Here is an 18,418-nt window from a genome sequence, read left to right as displayed (position 1 = left end):
CACATTGGTAATGTTGAATTATGTGAACCTTAAAAATGTTGGTATGTCATTATATAATATCGAAAATTATACTCCATTTTATCAGAAAACTTTTGAACTATGGGAGGATCTCTAAGATCCCAAGTTAATAGAATTGTAATTTTTGCATGAAAGTTTGAATTTCATTGTTTACAGGAATATTATCCGTTGCTTTCCTTGCAATGATTAGCCCACCTTGTTCATTTTCAAAGCGGAGTGTCTGCTACACACCCCTCTGAATAAGCATGGCTTTTCAGTTTGTCTTTCAAGTGCCAGTATTTCATGAAAAACTTGCGTGGCTTGACTTGCACTTGACTTACAGCCGTTCGTCCAAGTGCGTCTCCTAAGACGGCCACTACAGACCACGGAGCTTCTCTTCTTACCACCCAGAGTCTGAAGAGAGATGGGACTCCCCCACCCCCACGCACACCCTGACTCTGGCCGGGAGGAGCACAATCACTGCTGGCATGGTTTGGTGAGGGTGTCTCAGTCTTGGTGGGATACCACCAGCCCCATCCACTCCCATTTTACCCCATCAGGACCAGTGTTTACAGGGCGGCTCAGCCATTCTCACGCTAAGTCTCTCCCACGCTCCAAAGCTTTTAGGAACTGTTCATATGGAATGTGATTTTTCTCATTATAAATAAAGTAAAATGAATTAGTTTAATACTGAGTCTTAAATGATTATCTTGATTTTTTTCTAGGTTTGTCTTTTTTGTATAATTTTGTTTTAATTGAGACATGTACTTTTATATAGGTTTTCTCAAGAATTGCAGTTGAAAATAGAGAAAGATGCCAGGAATAATTCTTTACCAAAAAAATCTCAAAACAGAAAGAAAGAAAAAGATGATGCCTTAGGTGAAGAAAGAAAGACACTTGTGGTACAGGTAAATATTCTGCTTTAAGGTTTCAATGTATGGAGGAAAATAATGAAGATTTAATTTTATAAAAAATTAGATTTATTCATTTTATTTTATGTGTGAGTATTTAGTCTATGTATGTGTGAACCACATTCAGGCTTGGTACCTGTTAAGGTCAGAAGAGGGCATTGGATCCTCTAGAACTGGAATTTCAAATGGTTTCAGCCACCACGGGGGTGCTGGGAATCCAACCTTGTCTTCTATAGAGCAACAAGTGCTCTTTCCTGTTGAGCCAGCTCTCCAGTCTAGCAATGAAGATTTTAAAGTTTTAAAATACTGGAGAAATTGTTAACTTTCAACCTGGGTACAAGAAGCCAAACAAACAAGAAGATAATTTCTTTCCTATAGACACCACCTTAAAAAAAAAAGAAAACACCTTAGTAGATCGTATTTTAAATGCTCAGCGGGTACTAGAAAGTGCAATAACGTTGCTTAGAAAGCCACCTTACAAAAAACAGTGACTTGTAGGACACAAGGAAACGGCATGTTCTGGGCCATGGATGAGTAACCGTGCCCCAGGAACATGGATTTTTTTTTTTTAATTTATTTAACTTTATTTTATGTGCATTGGTGTGAGAGTGTCAGATTCCCTAGAACTGGAGTTACAGAGAGTTGTGAGGTGCCATGTGGGTGCTGGGAATTGAACCCGGGTCCTCTAGAAGAGCAGCCAGTATTCTTAACCGCTGAGCCATTTCTCCAGCCCCGGAATATGGATTTTAATTCCCCTGACTGACATGTTTTGCTGTAAGAACGTCACAGCCACAGAGTAGGTGAGCTACAGCAGAGCACAAGGTCTTTCTATGCTTTTCAGATGTTATCTTACAGCCTTTAGCTTTTGGATTGGTAGGGCTAGAGGTCCTTTATGCTTAGAATACAATCCAAGAGTTCACCTGGTAGTCTGGAGGAAGCTGGGTCAGATACAGAGTTTAAGTGGCTATTAAAGGGACTAAGATAATCCAAGGTAACTTTGTCTTTAGACCTACGTCTGTCTCTCCACAGTCACAGTTTCTCATCCAAAACCAGTCTGCAAAATCTCTAGTGTGGACGCAGCTTCTTCAGAGGATTTCAGTTCTACACATGTGTCCGAGAACACTGAGCACCTCGTCTGTGTACATACAACACTGGGGAGCACACCTGTACACACCCAGGGACAGACACCACCAACTCCATCTACTTTCCTTCCTTAATAATAGAAAGTGAAAATATTACTTTCAGAATTTTTATAACATTTTAAATTCGTGATTATGACACTTAGTTAAAACTTTACTTTTCAGACTGGGCGGTGGTGGCTTGTGCTTTTAATCCCAGCACTTGAGAGGCAGAGGCAGGTGGATTTTTGTGAGTTTGGGGCCAGCCTGGTTTACAAAGCCAGGTCCAGTACAGAGAAACCTTGTATTGAAACACAAAAAAACAGAAGTTTACTTTTCCTGCTAAGTCACTCAGGGTCTGTTCTTGACAGCATTTCTACTACTATCAAGTGAAACAAAAGAAGAGTTTTTAATTTTCTGTTTGCTGACTCCGAATATGTAAGAGCAAGAGCAGAAATCTCTGTTCCTCTCCCATGTTTTCCTCCCTACTGAAATGTATACCCACAGACCTGTCTGTCTGTCTGTCTACCATCGATCTATCTAGCCATCCTCTATCAACCATCTATCCATCATCTCTCTCTCTACCTACCTATTTATCATCTATTAAGTTGGTATGCATCACATACATTCTTCTTGTATTTTCACTATAACTGTTTGAATAAGAATCTTGATTTAATTTTAATTCCATAGGTAGAATAAGGATGTGAAGTTTCTTGTCAGATCATTAACTTTTTAATATCTTTATTAATGGTCAGGATACAAATGCTGATCCCAAAATTAAGGATTCTAAAGTGCTTAAAATAAAAGGGTCAAAAATTGATGGTGAGAAAGCTGAAAAAGGAAGCAGAGCTTCAAATGCCAGCTGTGTCCATGACAACGGGACAAGCCACATCAAAGGCTTGCCTTCCACAAGCCTCAGAGACTGCAGCAATGTCAACATTGATCACCCAAGAAATCCAGGCATGGCGATTCCTCCGCTCACACACAATCTTTCTGCAGTGGCTCCTGGTATTAGTGCTGGAATGGGGACGATTCCTGGAGTTCAGAGTTACAGGTATGAATGGAAAATGAAACAAAAAAAATGCTTGTTAATTTGTTCACATTGTTTTACTGTCAGAATTCTCGATGTAATTTCTGCTTCTAAAACAGCTTAAATATGATGACCTTGTGACAAAAATTGTTAGAATTTGCTAAAAAAGGAGAGTTCACCTGAGCCCTAAGACAGTCAGGTTTTACTGTTGTTCGTGATAAAGAGAATCTACAGCTGGTTAATAACATGAGAGGCTGTCATTAATGAGAAGACTAATTAGTTTTGAGTCCCTGCTGCTGCATGGACTGGTGGTGAGCATTTTGTGGCACACAGACACTCCTTTGGGCATTTTCCTGAAAGGGGCAGCTGTGGGAAGCCCGAGTGGTGTCATAAGAGGTCGGGTGGCTCACCAGATTCCTGTGTGTTGTGTGCTTGCAGATAAATACTAAGTTCTGAGTATCTTTTAGCATGATGTCATTGATTTTGTGTTTGAAAAAAATAATTATTGATAATTCTAACTTAAAACCTTTGTTACAGAGTGGATGAGAAAACTAAGAAATACTGTAATCCATTTGTTAAACCAAATCAACCTTCTCCATCAGGAATTTATAATATGAATGTGACCACATCCGTAAGTAACAGTTCTCAGCAGCAAAAGAGCAACCACTCATCACTTCTAGACCTGCATTGGTCTTAAACATGAGAGTGAAGAATTAAGAGTTTTATTTGGAGACATAGAGTAAAATCTGAACATACAATACCATCCTAACTTGTCATAGCCATAATTTGAAATTCTGAATGTTTAAATAAATTTTCTAAGTCTGAATGAAAGATTCTCTTAAGATGCCATCTCATTTCTTTTCGGCAACATAAATAAATTTTTTTTAACCTAATGCTTGCAGTTGAGTTCTTTTTAAAGAGCAAAAAGAAGATACTTTGTCTTATTATCTTACTAGATTTTTAGTGAAAGTATTTTGTGTAATCACTTCAGAAACATTTTTGAGAGTTCTGTTGTATATAAGATACTAGTACTGAATTGATTCAATCTTTGTGGAGTTCAGGGTCTAGTAGATCATCAAGGTAAAAACATGATGGCAGGTCGGGTGGTGGTGGCGCACACCTTTAATCCCTGCACTTGCAGAGGCAGGCGGATCTGTGAGTTCGAGGCCACCCTGGTCTGCAGAGCTAGTTCCAGGACAGCCAGGGCTACACAAAGAAAGCCTGTTTTGAAAAACCAAACCAAACCAACCAACCAACCAACCAACCAACCAAGCAACCATGATGGCAGATTTTAATGTGAGAATTATGTATGTGGTTCAGAGGTAGCATGGGAAGGAGCATCATGCTCTCAGCAAAGCCTCCAGAATGCTGGTCCAAGACCATGCCAAGTAGTTCAGCTTTTGTTCTGATGAAAACTCTCAGTTGGCCTCTGTTCTCTGTGTAAAGGTCAGAGTCCTTTTGGGTATAATAAGTCCTTGCATGAGTCACTTCCCTAATCCTGTGTCCCATCTCTGTCTATATGTGCCTTGATCTGTTCCGCTGTAGATTTCCTTTCTGCTTTGATGTGATGGCCAGATACACCCCTGCCTTTGGGCTTTTACACTTATTATTTCTCCTTCTTTAGAACGTTCTTCCCCTAGATAATCCTCTAGTCCACGAGAAATGGTATTCTGAGGCCTTGTTTATTATTGAAGTCATTTTAATATGGCATCTAGTCCTCTATCACTGTCTGGACCCTCTCCTTACCTAATTTCCTTACACTGTAGGTACCTGGTGCCCCCTGTGTTGTAGAAATATATTGTCTTTGCAGTGGAAAGTAAACTTCCAGCTCAGTGATGTGTGCTTTTGTTCTCCTCACTGATCCATTCCATCAATTACAGAATGGCTAGTCTGTTAGAGCCGCTGGAGAGTTACTCCAAAGCTGAGTAACAAGATTATATTGAGACGGTAAACGTGGGGGCTGGATGATATATATGAAGACCAGCTGGTCACAATTAAGGTAAAGAACAGCATTTGTGTGCTGAAAAGCCCAGGCAGTGGTATAAGACTGACCCTGCTGGTGTAGAGAGCCAGGATGTCATGCCCATCTTCCGTGCCTGTGGCTTGCTGGGACTTCCACTGAAGATTGGCAAAGGGAGAGAAGAAACTAGAGAGCAGTCTGTTTGGTAGTTGGTGGTGAGTTTGGTAAAGGAGCTGGTGAAACTGTTTTCTGTGTCGGTAATGCCCTTACAGTTTTATTATCCCAGTCCTTGAAATCACGCATTTGAGTATATGAATATAGTAGTTACAAGAGAATGAAAGCCTAGCTCACCTTAAACTGATGTGTGTGTGTTAATCATTCTGATAATTAGGTCTCTAGTGAAAAGTACCTCCTTCAGGCTAATAAGAAAAGGAAGGAATACTCCAAAGCAGATGTGCGATTGCCTGAACTAAACTATAATCATCTTCCGGAACTGAGAGCTTTAGAAGGCATAGGTATGTGTTCTACTCCCAGCCTTTGTTTATCTTGCTAAATTGTAAGTTAAAGAAACTAACAAGGTTAAAAATGTATTAGTTTATGTACTTAAGTAGGCTAGTGTGTTCACTTGCAGTGAATAAGTACTTATACATGTGGAAAACTAATCGTTCCTAATTCTTTATGTTTTTGACTACTTTTTATCTAGCTCGAAATTCCAGGCTAATAAAGAAAGAGAACAAATCTCTCTCTGAATCTCGGATTCCCTCTCTGGCCGCCATTGACCTGCACGCTTCCAGCATTGCGCTCCACCAGGTACAGAACTGCGCCCGCCGTAGACGCGGCCAGGGCTCTCTCAGACTTAGTGTGCTGTGGGGGGATTTGCCCTTAGGAATTTGGCAGGTTTCATATGATCTCTTTGGTTTATAAGTTCATTACACATGGAACTTTGTTACCCACATATTTATCGTAACACTTCTGAATCCATTCTTCAGTTTTTGAGATGGGGGCCTCTATCTTTAAACATTGTTTTGAATAAACTTTATTATAAACAACTGGCAAACAAATGAAAACATTGTATCCCAAAGTTAACCAGATCAAAAACCTATACAACTCAATGAACTTCTGTACAGTTAGAATAAGCATTCAGAATGGAAGCTGTGGCACTTCCCGTGTTGACTATATTTTATGCACTTATCTACCACTCAGCCCAAAAGATTCATGCTAGAATTAGAAGTACAAAAATAATTAGCCTTTTATCATCTTTCATAACTCGTGTTTATCACCTGCATTCAGTCCTTCCTCATCCCCTTATACTCAGCCTTCTGCCAATATGTTTTCTTCTCTCTCTCTCTCTCTCTCTCTCTCTCTCTCTCTTTGGACAGGGTTTCTCTGTGTAGTTTTGCTGCCTGTCCTGGATCTCACTCTGTAGATCAGGCTGGCCTTGAACTCACAGAGATCCGCCTGGCTCTGCCTCCCAAGTGCTGGGATTAAAGGTGTGTGCCACCATGGCTGGCTCTTGCTCTCTTTTCTTTGTGTTATGTTATACTCACAAGAATGTGTGCTTACATGTGCACATATATTGCTGGCTAGATTCTGCATATGAGAGAGAATGTGGTGGGTTTTTTTCTGAGATTTCATGGTTTTGTTTAATATTCCACATTCTAAGTCCATCCATTTTCTTGCAAATTTTACAACTTCATTTTTCTTTAGAGCTAGATAGTATTCTGTTTTCTATGTATATCAAATGTTGATTATCCATTCATCTAGTGTTGCTGTTAAGATTATCTCTTTACCTTGTGTTTTGACACCCTTGCTATACTGTGTCATGGAGCGATTCCTTTCTGGTTGTGTCTGTTTGGAGTTGTGTATACCTCTTGTGTCTAGAAGCCTACTTCTTTCTGTAAATTTGGAAGTTTTCTGTGATAATTTCTTTTTCTTTCTTTCTTCATTCTTTTCTCCCTCTCTCCCTCCCTCCCTCCCCCCTCCCTCTCTCTCTTTTTTTTTGTGCAGTAGCCACCCCCTCCCAACGGTGCCACAATAATGTGACTAAATAGTCTTGTCTATTCTATTCAATTTTACCTCTGCTCCTTCTGTCCTGTAAGTTCTCAGGTTTAGCCTCTTGAATGTGTCCAAGACTTCTTGAACATACTGATTATTCTCCTTGATCCACCCTCCTTATATTTATGTGTTTGTATTATCATCTCAGGGTCTGTGCATTTTGTCTTCTGAGATATGATCTCTCACTCACCTGCAGCTCACTGATTAGGCTGCTGTGGCTGGCCAGCAAGTCTCAGGTGGCCACGTGGCTGGCCAGCAAGTCTCAGGTGGCCATGTGGCTGGCCAGCAAGTCTCAGGTGGCCACGTGCCTCACCCTTGCCAGTGCTGAGACCGTAAGCGCATGCTACAAAGCCCAGCTTTTTTACATGGATTCTGGGACCGAACTCAGTTTTTCATGCTTACAAGCGCTTCATCACCCACTGTGTGACCTTAACCAGCCCAGCTTGCATACACAGTTAGCTCTCCACACTTCAGATTTGGCCTCACTCAGTCCTAACATGTGCACTGGTCATTTGCCTGCAGCCTCTGTGCCTGGGTTGAGAATTTCTGCCATTCGCTTTAAGGATGTTTTCCTCTACTGCGTGTAACAGTTGTAATGGCTGCTTTGGTTCCAACAGATTCTTGCTTTTGTTTTGGGATGAGTGGGAGAGATTGGTTGTACTGGGGCATGGCAGACCAGAAGTATCTCCTCTTTGTTCATAAGTCTTTTGGGGACTGAGTGGCCCAGTCTGGCCTTGAACTCAAAATCCTCTCTAGTGCTCGGCTGACAGCTGGCTGCAAAGTATCTTTTAAAGATCTGTTTATTTCATCTTATATGTATGAATGGTCTGTCTGCACATATATATGTGTACCATGTGTGTGCCGAGTCAGAAGATGAGACAGAGACCCTGAAACTGGACTGGAGTTACAGATGTTGTGAGCTGCTATGTGAGTGCTGGGCATTGAATCCAACAAGTGCTCTAAACCGCTCTCTCTCCAAGCTCTCTAACATTTCACATACATAAACCAGGTGTGGCAGTGCAGACCTATCATCCCAGCACTTGGGAATTGGAAGCAGGGGGATCAAGAGGTCAAGGTCGCCGGGCAGTGGTGGCGCACGCCTTTAATCCCAGCACTCGGGAGGCAGAGGCAGGCGGATCTCTGTGAATTCGAGGCCAGCCTGGGCTACCAAGTGAGTTCCAGGAAAGGCGCAAAGCTACACAAGAGAAACCCTGTCTCGAAAAAAACCAAAAAAAAAAAAAAAAAAAGAGGTCAAGGTCATTCTTGGCTAGATAGCAAGCTGGAGGCCAGCCCTGGCTGTAAGAAACTCTGTCTCAAACAAACAAACAAACAAATAAAATGTGTATAAATATAGGAATTGGGTCCTCTTACTTCCTCCTTTTCCACAAGAGCATCTTCAGTCCTGAGCCCCTGAGTCTGAAAAGACTCAATCAGAATTTTTGGGTAGAGGGAGTTTTGCAATCACTGGACACCTGTAACACTTATTAATTTGTAGGGATCAGGATCTCCCCTGTCAGAGGATTCTGAGGGTGATTTGCCTCGGATGGAGCATCAGCACTGAGACTCACTTAGCCTGAACAGGGTACGTCTGATTCCTCCTCCTTAAAACTTGAGTGAAAACATTCTGTGGTGATTCCGTGAAAACTGCTGGCAAAGAAGGGGTGTGCTGCTTAGAAAAGCCGGGGTAGCATCATCTGTGGGATGAAATCACTTCCCATGGAGCTTCCATTTGTTCTTAAGCTAACCTGCATTTTACTGGATGAGGCAATATGAATGTAGGGTGACAAGTCCTCCAGGAGAATGCATGTCTGTCTTCAGAGTCAGTCTTGTAAAGCAAGATCCATTAAGTGATTACCTGGCCATTTTGGTCCCAGTAAAGCAGAATACACAATATAGTAAACAGTAGCCTTGCTTGTGAGAACTGAACGCTTTAGCGGCCCAGTCTCACTCAGACATCTGTTATGTGACCTTAAGCACAACATTTCTTATTGATCTCTCATTAACTCTGTAAAATGTGATGGCGATAAAATATCATGTTAACTAATTAACCTTAATGAAGTATTTTGAACACCTATGATGTCAAAGCTAAATTTACTTTCAAGTGAACAAAGCTTAAATTGCAAGCTTTCCTTTGCACAAGCTCTTCCAAGGCCACACAAAAGGCCTGGATGATGCAGTGCATTGAGTTAGTTCATGTGAACTGTGGACAATCAGTTCACATGAACTCTACAAGTTGCAGGCCCTATAAAACTTAGGTCTGTTACATCAAAATCAGCCAGTGTTTGTCTAAAATGAGACAGTGTGCTACACATGATTGTTTAGATTGATAAGTATCCTAAAGATTGTCTTTAAAATCTTTAAGTTTCTTAGACTACACAGTAACCACAAGTATTACCAACATATTCGACATGAGAAAGTAAGCAACATGAAAGTCAGTTTCCAGGAAGACTGTGTAAAGTGTTTGGTGGTGTACCCTGCTTCTAGATGCTGCTTAGCACTGAGATGACGTCCTCTTGCAGCCAGCGCACTGATGCCCGAGAAGAGATCTGCGGCTTGACTGTTTCCTTCTCAACTACCTACGTTTTCTAAGAAAGGCTTTGCAGAAGAAGGCAAGACAGACGTCCAAATACTTCAAAGGAAGATTAAACACGTGTCCCCCTGCTGTTACCCCTTCACCTTTCCAACCTATTTCAAGATATATCCACGGAAGAATAGTGATACGGTTCTTGTTACATGAATGTGTATTTGATATTAGCTAGATTGTGTATTTAAAGTTATCTGAGATTAAAAGTGAGTAAAAAAAGGGAAAGAATCATTATGAAAGTCATGTTTTGTGCATTGAACTTTGTATATTATCTATATAAATGTTTACAGTTGAAAATGAAAACAAAAAGCTAGCATCTATAAGAGAAGTTTCCTTTACTTTAACTGTAAGAACACATTTAAGAAGCTTGTTTCTAGGCACTAAGGTGGAATGCGACTGCTGTTTGTGGTTGGATGTGTGTCTGTTCTCTGTCGCTGTTGATGTCCAGTCCGTGTGTCATGGGAATCTGGTCTCTTCTGATCTAAGAACTGTGCTGATACACCAGGCAGACAGCCCTTTCGTTTCTAATGACTTAGATTGGATAGTCCTCTGTAGTGAGAGATTCTGGTGCTAACGTTCTGTGTGAAAGGACATGATTGGAATGGTGTGAAGGAGAGTCTTGTAGGTACACCTGGGAGTTAAGAACTGAGCTGCTCACTGAGGAAAAAGGTATACAAAATAAGAGATGGTGCACAGCTGCCTACTAATCCAACTAGTTCTCCTGGCTAGGCAGTCACTATTGAGCCACTCAACGGAGGAGGCTTTATGGAAGCGCATGGACTCCAATCTTGTCTGTGATAGTGGTTATGATAGAGGTTGATAGTGGATTGGACCCACAGAAATTCCTATTGCCTTTTTATCACAAATACTTCGGCTTACCCAAAAGCCTTTTTACCAAGGTGCATAGTCATTTACCTGCATTCCACATACACTTTCTGATGAACAGGTTTACAACCTTTTAGGTGGGGGGATCAGACCAGTTTGACTCCAGGGTCCTGGTTCTGGGTTTTCAGCCATGCCCACATTTATCATTTGAGAATATAGCTCTTCAGGGGCAGAATTTGTATAGGTTTTTTTTTTTTTTTTTTTTTTTTTTTTTTTCTCAAAAGCTGTTGACTAGAACTTAGCCTAAGAGCTGAACAAGAATTCTTCATTACCTTGGGGGACTTAAAAATGAAATCCTAAACTTGGACACTTGGGACCTCAAAGGAGTAGACATTCAGGTGGAGGCAAAAATAAAAGGTTCCAACAAAAAGTCTATTGGTAGTAGTTAAATTAAAATTCTATTTTTATTGAAAAGCTGTGTTTTAAACATTTGACCAAGCAAAGGTTTGCCTAGATTAGTAAGACTAACATGCTGATAAAGTCACTCTGTCAGTAGAAGTAGGCTTTCTACTAGAATCCCATGCTTTTACTGTTCCATTGAGAACTCTTCCCAATAGACAGCAGCATGAGAAGCAGACGGTGCTTACGGCTGAGGGGCACCCAGCTCACTTCAGTGCTGTTTTCACCGAAAGGCCACTGCGGAAATATTAGCTTGACAACAGAGGGTCTGTCAGCTATCTGATCATTTGTATACTTGAGTGTGGTATCTTTGGTCTCTTAAGACACGTTATGGCCGGGCGGTGGTGGCGCACGCCTTTAATCCCAGCACTCGGGAGGCAGAGCCAGGCGGATCTCTGTGAGTTCGAGGCCAGCCTGGGCTACCAAGTGAGTTCCAGGAAAAGGCGCAAAGCTACACAGAGAAACCCTGTCTCGAAAAACCAAAAAAAAAAAAAAAAAAAAAAAAAAGACACGTTATGAACTTTAGAATTAAGGAATTAAAAATCATTTCTCAAGTCCTTATTGATATTCGAAGATCATATTTTGTTAGAACTTTGGTGTGGAACCAAAGAACTAGAGATTGTTCAAATCAAGTCTGTAGGTACTGACCAAAATATCTTTTTCCAATTTGTGGGTGTTTAGTCTTTTCTTACAAGAATGCACTTTATGTGAACATGCTAATGTGAAATTATTTTAAGTACTTTTGAGAGACAATGGGCTTGCTGTGCCTACCTATGTTTTAAAATTAATAAATATTGTCTAAGCACGATAGATGGTTTCAATTTATATTAATTAGATTATAAATGATATACATACCACTATATGGTATTAATAAATACAATTGAAGTAATCAGTTAATTCTCTTCTCTTTTTTTCTGGTGGAAATTATAGACACAGGGTGTCAAGTTAATTTTCTTGTACGGCTGTACAGAATGACGTTTTGTAACACCATTTGGCAAAAGTATGAGAGACCCAGGCCCAAACTTAGAGCCTGGTTCTGCTGGCAGAGCCCCCCTGGTGCGTTTGGAACGGCAGGCTTCCCAGCCACTTTCGCCTTCTCCTCTTAGTAGTGCACTGTGTTCGGCTGGGTCTGTATGAAGCTCTTGGTCAGACTAGACTGGAAAACGTGGTTAAATTGTTTTTAAGGCCTCCTGATTGCAACCAAACACAGGCCAGGAAGCAGCGCCCAGCAGAGCTCGCTCTAGAGACTTAGGCTTGTTGAGTGAGTTGGACTAACTTTTTCTCTAGTGTTTTGTGTCGAGTGTGTTTTTAATGGCAGTAGGAGCTTTAACGCTTCTGTTTGTGTGAGAAGTTATGTTCTCATATTCCTTTCTAATTGGTATTACCTTTTTTCCTCTTCTTAGTTTCAAACATGAAATAACTTGAAGATGTAACTAATCCACAACACATCTGCTGCTCCACACACTGAGAAATGCCTTACCTCAAATCCTGATGTGTCTCACCTGTAACATGAGCTTGGGACACCTGATACGTTATTCACCGCAAACTTTCTTTAAAACAAAAATACCATTTTACGTTTTCAAGAAAATTTGTCTCAGCCCATTTTGGAGCCTTGTTTAATTCTTTTATTCTTTACTCTGGCACACAGAATCATTTCTTGTAGAAGTGAGAAAGGTTCAAATAAAATTCTGGGAAATGCTGCATTAGTTAACATAGAGTCCCCTAGGGGAATGAAAACATTGTATCTCGAGTCCCCACACTTCCCTGTCCCTAGACTAGGACAAGCCCCCCAGGCAGTGACAGGAATAGTGTACTGTCACCACCCTGCTGATTCGTCTTGGTCTCTCAAAATTTGGCACCAGACCATATTAATGTAGTAATAAGAATAGCAACGGAAAGCAGAGAGATGTTCATATTTTGTGTAAACCTCGGCTTAAAGAATTTACTTTGTAAGAAAGTCAACAGGTGTTTGTTGACATAAATTATGCTTATAATTATTTACAGCAGAAATTAATTTGTTAAACCTTTATTTAGATAGTAAGAGCTGGGGGCTAGAGAGATTGTTCAATGGTTCTGAGCTCTGTCTGTTCTTCCAGAGGACCTGGGTTCAATTTCCAGCACCCACATGGCAGCGCACAATTGCCCGTAACTCCAGTTCCTGGGGACCTCATGCCCTCTTCTGGCCTCCACAGCTTCCAGGCACACAAGTGCCATACAGACATCTATGTAGGAAAACTACCCATACACATAAAATACAAAATTAAATAGGTGATATGAGCTTAGACGCCTGGTATTACTTGCATCCTTGTCCACTTTTAAAGGAAGAAATGAGACTTTTTCTTAGTCATTAAGCAAAGCTCCTCTCATGGGGCATACTGGGTACTGATTTTCTGCTAAATTCTTTCCTTCATTAATGGAAGTGAAAGGAACTGGGATTCTGCTGGCTGTGCTAATAGCAATGTATCTGTGGAATCACATGGCCTCTACAAAGTGATGAAGGTAAGAGAGGATGTCAGAGAAACAGTCTCAGTGGTCCCCAGATGCCCCGGCATGTGGGGTCCTCAACGGGGACCTGAAGGGAGGGCCTGCGAATGAGAGGGACAAGAGACACAAAGAATGAGAACAAGACAGGACGTCTGATCAAGCTCCAAAATTTTATTTTCCTCTTCAGGCATATATAGGCAGGAGCAAAGGGGGGTGCAAGCAGGGAGGGAACTTTAATCATGGGTCGTTCAGCCAGCAGGGAATGTTGCTCCGGGGGTTATCTATCTACTCTTGCCTAACTGCCAAACTGCAGCGCGGTCTCCTGATTTCTGAGAAGAGGTTTCTGGTGCTATGGAGACTTAAGCAAGGCCTAGGTCTAAGAAAAGAGGAGAGAAGCCCAAATATGGCAGCATGTGTGTCAAGGGTCACTTAGGCTTATGGCTTCTGTCACCCAGAGGTCAATATTTTGATGCTATAAAAGGTATGTGGGAGAGTTCTGGTTCAGGGCCAGCCTGGTCTACCTAAGTGAAACCATCCATGTCTCAAAAACAAAACAAAATCTTGATTGATTCTGCCAAATTATCCTCCAAAAAGACTGGACCAAATTATATTCTTACCCTCACTAGGTAAACAGATACTTTTTTTTCTTTTACATTAGATGTTGTTCTTTTATTTTAATCTTATGTGTATGGATGTTTTACCTGAATGGATGTCTGTGCACCCTGTGTGCCTGGCATCTGTGGAGGTTAGAAGGGGTTTTGGATACCCCTGAATTGGCCTTACAGATGGTTGTGAGCTGACGTGTGGGTGCTGGGACTCAAACCCAGCTAGAACGGTCAGTTCTTAGCCACTGAGCCATCTCTCCAGTCCCTAGCTAATTTTAATAAATTTTATTTTGATTAATCTGATGGCTGGAAATGACCTCTCTTTGATTTACACTTTCCTGGTTATTGCTGCTATTACAGATACTTTCACATCTTTGAATTTTTTTCTATGTATTTACTGGCTATTTGAATTCTTATAAATTAAATATATGAAAGATCTTGAGAAAGAAGAGATCAAAGAAGATTTGTGCTTGAATATGAATATTGGAGATTTTTTTCCTCTATAGATGTTTTTCCTACCCTCCTCCCCCAATAAAGGAAAATGTCAAATTCAGGTAACATCTATATATAATATGAATACATTAACATATGTTGTGGGTCAAAAATTAATATTGATGCAACCTAGTTAGAAGAAAGAAAAGGGGACAGAGTCCAATCCCTGTGCTGGGTCCTGGGCAAAAAAAATGTGATGATGAGAAATGAGCACCTCTAGATGGAGGGGGGAGTCGGAATCCGCCTGGGCAGGGATTACCTAAGGAGAGCTCATTGCTGCAGGGGGCTCTGTGCAGGATGCTGGGTTCCGCCAAGCCGTGTTCCACCAAGCTGTGTTCCAGGAGGTGGCAGTAAAGACCCACTCAACAGAAGTCAGATCTCTTCCAAGGGGGGAAATGCTAAAACCCGTGATGAATTTTATGTGAGAGCTAATATCTGTTCCCTTTTGTCCAGGCATCGGAAAATGGTCATTTTCTTATTATTGTAGATTTAATCATGTGTGTATGTATATGTGCGTGAGTCTGTGTGTGGTATGTGCACATGTGTGGGTGCTCATGGATGTGAGAGGCATCGGAGCCTCTGCAGCCGGAGTTAGAGGTGCTGGGAACCTAGCTCACCGAGCATCTCCACAGCACTCTTCTCTGTGTGTGTCCGTTCTTGTTAAGGCACAGTGTGGTGAGGTGTAGTTAGTCACTGAACTTAGATGGCCTGGGAACACCATAACGGGGCATCAGGAGATTCCATCAGTGCAGTGGGGCTCCCCAGTGAGCAATGCCAGTGCAGTGGGGCTCCCCAGTGAGCAATGCCAGTGCAGTGGGGCTCCCCAGTGAGCAATGCCAGTGCAGTGGGGCTCCCCAGTGGGCATTGCCAGTGCAGTGGGGTTCCCCAGTGGGCATTGCCAGTGCAGTGGGGTTCCCCAGTGGGCATTGCCAGTGCAGTGGGACTCCCCAGTGAGCATTGCCAGTGCAGTGGGGCTCCCCAGTGAGCACTGTCAGTGCAGTGGGGCTCCCCAGTGAGCACTGTCAGTGCAGTGGGGCTCCCCAGTGAGCACTGTCAGTGCAGTGGGGCTCCCCAGTGGGCACTGCCAGTGCAGTGGGGCTCCCACAGTGAGCAATGCCAGTGCAGTGGGGCTCCCACAGTGAGCTATGCCAGTGCAGTGGGGCTCCCCAGTGGGCACTGCCAGTGCAGTGGGGCTCCCCAGTGGGCAATGCCAGTACAGTGGGGCTCCCCAGTAAGCACTGTCAGTGCAGTGGGGCTCCCCAGTGGGCACTGCCAGTGCAGTGGGGCTCCCCAGTGGGCAATGCCAGTGCAGTGGGGCTCCCCAGTAAGCACTGTCAGTGCAGTGGGGCTCCCCAGTGGGCACTGCCAGTGCAGTGGGGCTCCCCAGTGAGCAATGCCAGTGCAGTGGGGCTCCCCAGTGGGCAATGCCAGTGCAGTGGTGCTCCCCAGTGAGCACTGTCAATGCAGTGGGGCTCCCCAGTGGGCACTGTCAGTGCAGTGGGGCTCCCCAGTGGGCACTGTCAGTGCAGTGGGGCTCCCCAGTGGGCACTGTCAGTGCAGTGGGGCTCCCCAGTGGGCACTGCCAGTGCAGTGGGGCTCCCCAGTGGGCACTGCCAGTGCAGTGGGGCTCCCCAGTGGGCACTGCCAGTGCAGTGGGGCTCCCCAGTGGGCACTGCCAGTGCAGTGGGCTCCCCAGTGAGCAATGCCAGTGCAGTGGGGCTCCCCAGTGGGCACTGTCTGTGCAGTGGGGCTCCCCAGTGAGCATTGTCTGTGCAGTGGGGCTCCCCAGTGAGCACTGTCTGTGCAGTGGGGCTCCCCAGTGGGCACTGTCAATGCAGTGGGGCTCTCCAGTGAGCACCGTGAGCACACTTTTTATCCAGGCTCCAGGAATTCATGAAACACACTGGGGACATAGAAGGCTGGGTGGTCATGATCTCCTCACAGCCTTTGTGACTATCAGGGCTCCCCAGATGGCATTAGGTGGCTGGGGACTCCTAGGTCAGCAAGGCAGAACAGTGACTGGTTGGGAAAGTGGACATGATAAGGAGCTGTGGACGTTTTGTGGAATATTACTTCAACTAGGCAGAGATGTGTTACATTTGTTTATGGTGCATTTGTTTAACTGTGTAAAGATGTGTTTATGCTGTGTTTGTTTAATGATGTAAAGATGTATTGCTTTGCCTGCCTAAGGCGCCTGATTGGTCTAATAAAAAGCTGAATGGCCAATAGCTAGGCAGGAAAGGGCAGGTGGGCAGAGAGAATAAGTAGGAGGAGAATCTAGGCTCAAGAGGGAGAGAGAGGAGGAGGGAGAAAGAGAGGAAGATGCCAGGCCAACTAGGCAGCTGCCAGACACAGAGTAGGACATACAGAATGAAAGAAAGGTAAAAACTCCTGAGGCATAACATAGATGAAGAGAAACAAGTTAAAATAAGTTACAAGAGCTAACAAGAAATGAGCCTAAGCTAAGGCCAAGCATTCATAACCATGTCATGATTTGGGAGCTTGATGATGGCCCAAAAGAAAGCCTGCTACGTGGACATCATCAAGAGCTCTGAATGCAAGACAATGAGTCGACAGAGTCATGAACGTAGATTTGCTTCCCGAAATGAAACTGGGGACACAGTCGGAGGCAGAGGGACAGGAATGCTGAGCAGGCCACTTTGAGAGTACCAGTCTCTCAAGGCTCTGACTGTCTTCAGGACTGACTGGAAACATGGTTTTCAAGTGTGGCGTGTAAGGCAGTGGTAGAATGTAAGTCAGTCCTTAGAGTGAATGGAAATTGGAAAGAGAATCCACACTGGCCTCGGCTTTCTCCCTCAATTCTGCTAATTTGCATAATGCAGAGCCAGCCCTGATGGCAGTTAGCAAATCCAGCTGTCGTCAGTCCACTGAAATTCTCAGTTTTAAAAATGCACAGCAGGATGTTTTAGAGGAAACTAGCATCTATTTCATGTCTAAAAATTAAGTCTTTAGCCCACCTCTCAAAGCAGAAACATCACTGAAGGAAACTGAGTCAGGAAGGATGGGAAAGAGGCAAGTGTTGCTAAGATGGAGACCTGTGGGCTTTAACCAGATTTCTGCCGTGCTTCATGACAGTCCCCCTGCCCCCCCATGTCCTGAGCAGAGCAGTGTCTGGTTCTTTGAGTGGAAGAAATGGTGAGACATTCCCAAAGTTAAACTGTTGATTTTATGCAGACCATGTAATGAACCCTTGTCTTTTGTCCACCAGCACTTGGTGGGGGGAGGAGGGTCCCTGATTCCTTGGGGGATCCTCTGCTACTGAGCCATACTCCCCACTCATAGACTTACGTCTTGACCTGGTCCTGCAGAGGGTTGTTGTTTTTGTTTTGTTTTGTTTTTAAGTTTTATTTTATGTGCATTCATGTTTTGCCTGCTGGTGAGCCTATGTGAGAATGTCAGATCTTGGAGTTACAGACAGTGGTGAGCTGCCATGTGGGTGCTGGGATTTGAACACTTATCCTTTGGGAGAGCAGTCAGTCCTCTTAACTGCTGAGCCATGTTTCCAGCCTCTCCCCCACCCCCACAGAGGGGTTTTACAAAAAGGATGGGACTCAGAGTTTTGAAGAATACTTACTTATTTTGAGTTTATGTGTATGGGTGTTTTGCCTACATGTATGTATGTGTGCCACATTCATGCCTGGTGCCCACAGAAGCCCGAAGAGGACATCAGATCCCCTGGGACTGGTTACGGACAGTTGTTAGTCACTGTGTGGGTGCTAGGAATTGAACCCTAGTCCTCTGTAAGAGCAGCCAGCCATTTCTTCAGCCCTGTCCCCAACCCTAGTTTTTTTTTTTTTAAGTAATTAATGCTAATTAATGCTGCTGAGAAAAGTTTGAAAAATTAAGTGCAGGTTTCTCTGTCTCTGGCTACCAACTT

General features: G+C 43.2%; 1 protein-coding gene across 2 annotated transcripts in view; it reads left to right on the top strand.

The window, feature by feature from the left end:
• Positions 1-10,755, top strand: part of Cdkl2 (cyclin dependent kinase like 2) — a 29,346-nt gene extending 18,591 nt beyond the window's left edge. For both annotated transcript variants that reach the window (XM_028881905.2, XM_028881904.2), the window contains exons 9-15: positions 776-905; positions 2,782-3,080; positions 3,594-3,687; positions 5,408-5,531; positions 5,720-5,826; positions 8,567-8,653; positions 9,556-10,755. In XM_028881905.2, coding sequence (XP_028737738.1) covers positions 776-905; positions 2,782-3,080; positions 3,594-3,687; positions 5,408-5,531; positions 5,720-5,826; positions 8,567-8,632 — 820 coding nt within the window. In that variant the 3' untranslated portion in view covers positions 8,633-8,653; positions 9,556-10,755. The remainder of the gene's footprint in view (positions 1-775; positions 906-2,781; positions 3,081-3,593; positions 3,688-5,407; positions 5,532-5,719; positions 5,827-8,566; positions 8,654-9,555) is intronic.
• The last annotated feature ends 7,663 nt before the right edge of the window (positions 10,756-18,418 follow it).

This window comes from Peromyscus leucopus, chromosome 10 (assembly GCF_004664715.2).
Source record: "Peromyscus leucopus breed LL Stock chromosome 10, UCI_PerLeu_2.1, whole genome shotgun sequence".
Lineage (NCBI taxonomy): Eukaryota > Metazoa > Chordata > Mammalia > Rodentia > Cricetidae > Peromyscus > Peromyscus leucopus.
Note: the sequence above shows the minus strand (reverse complement) of the source record. Positions and strands in the feature narration are given on the sequence as shown.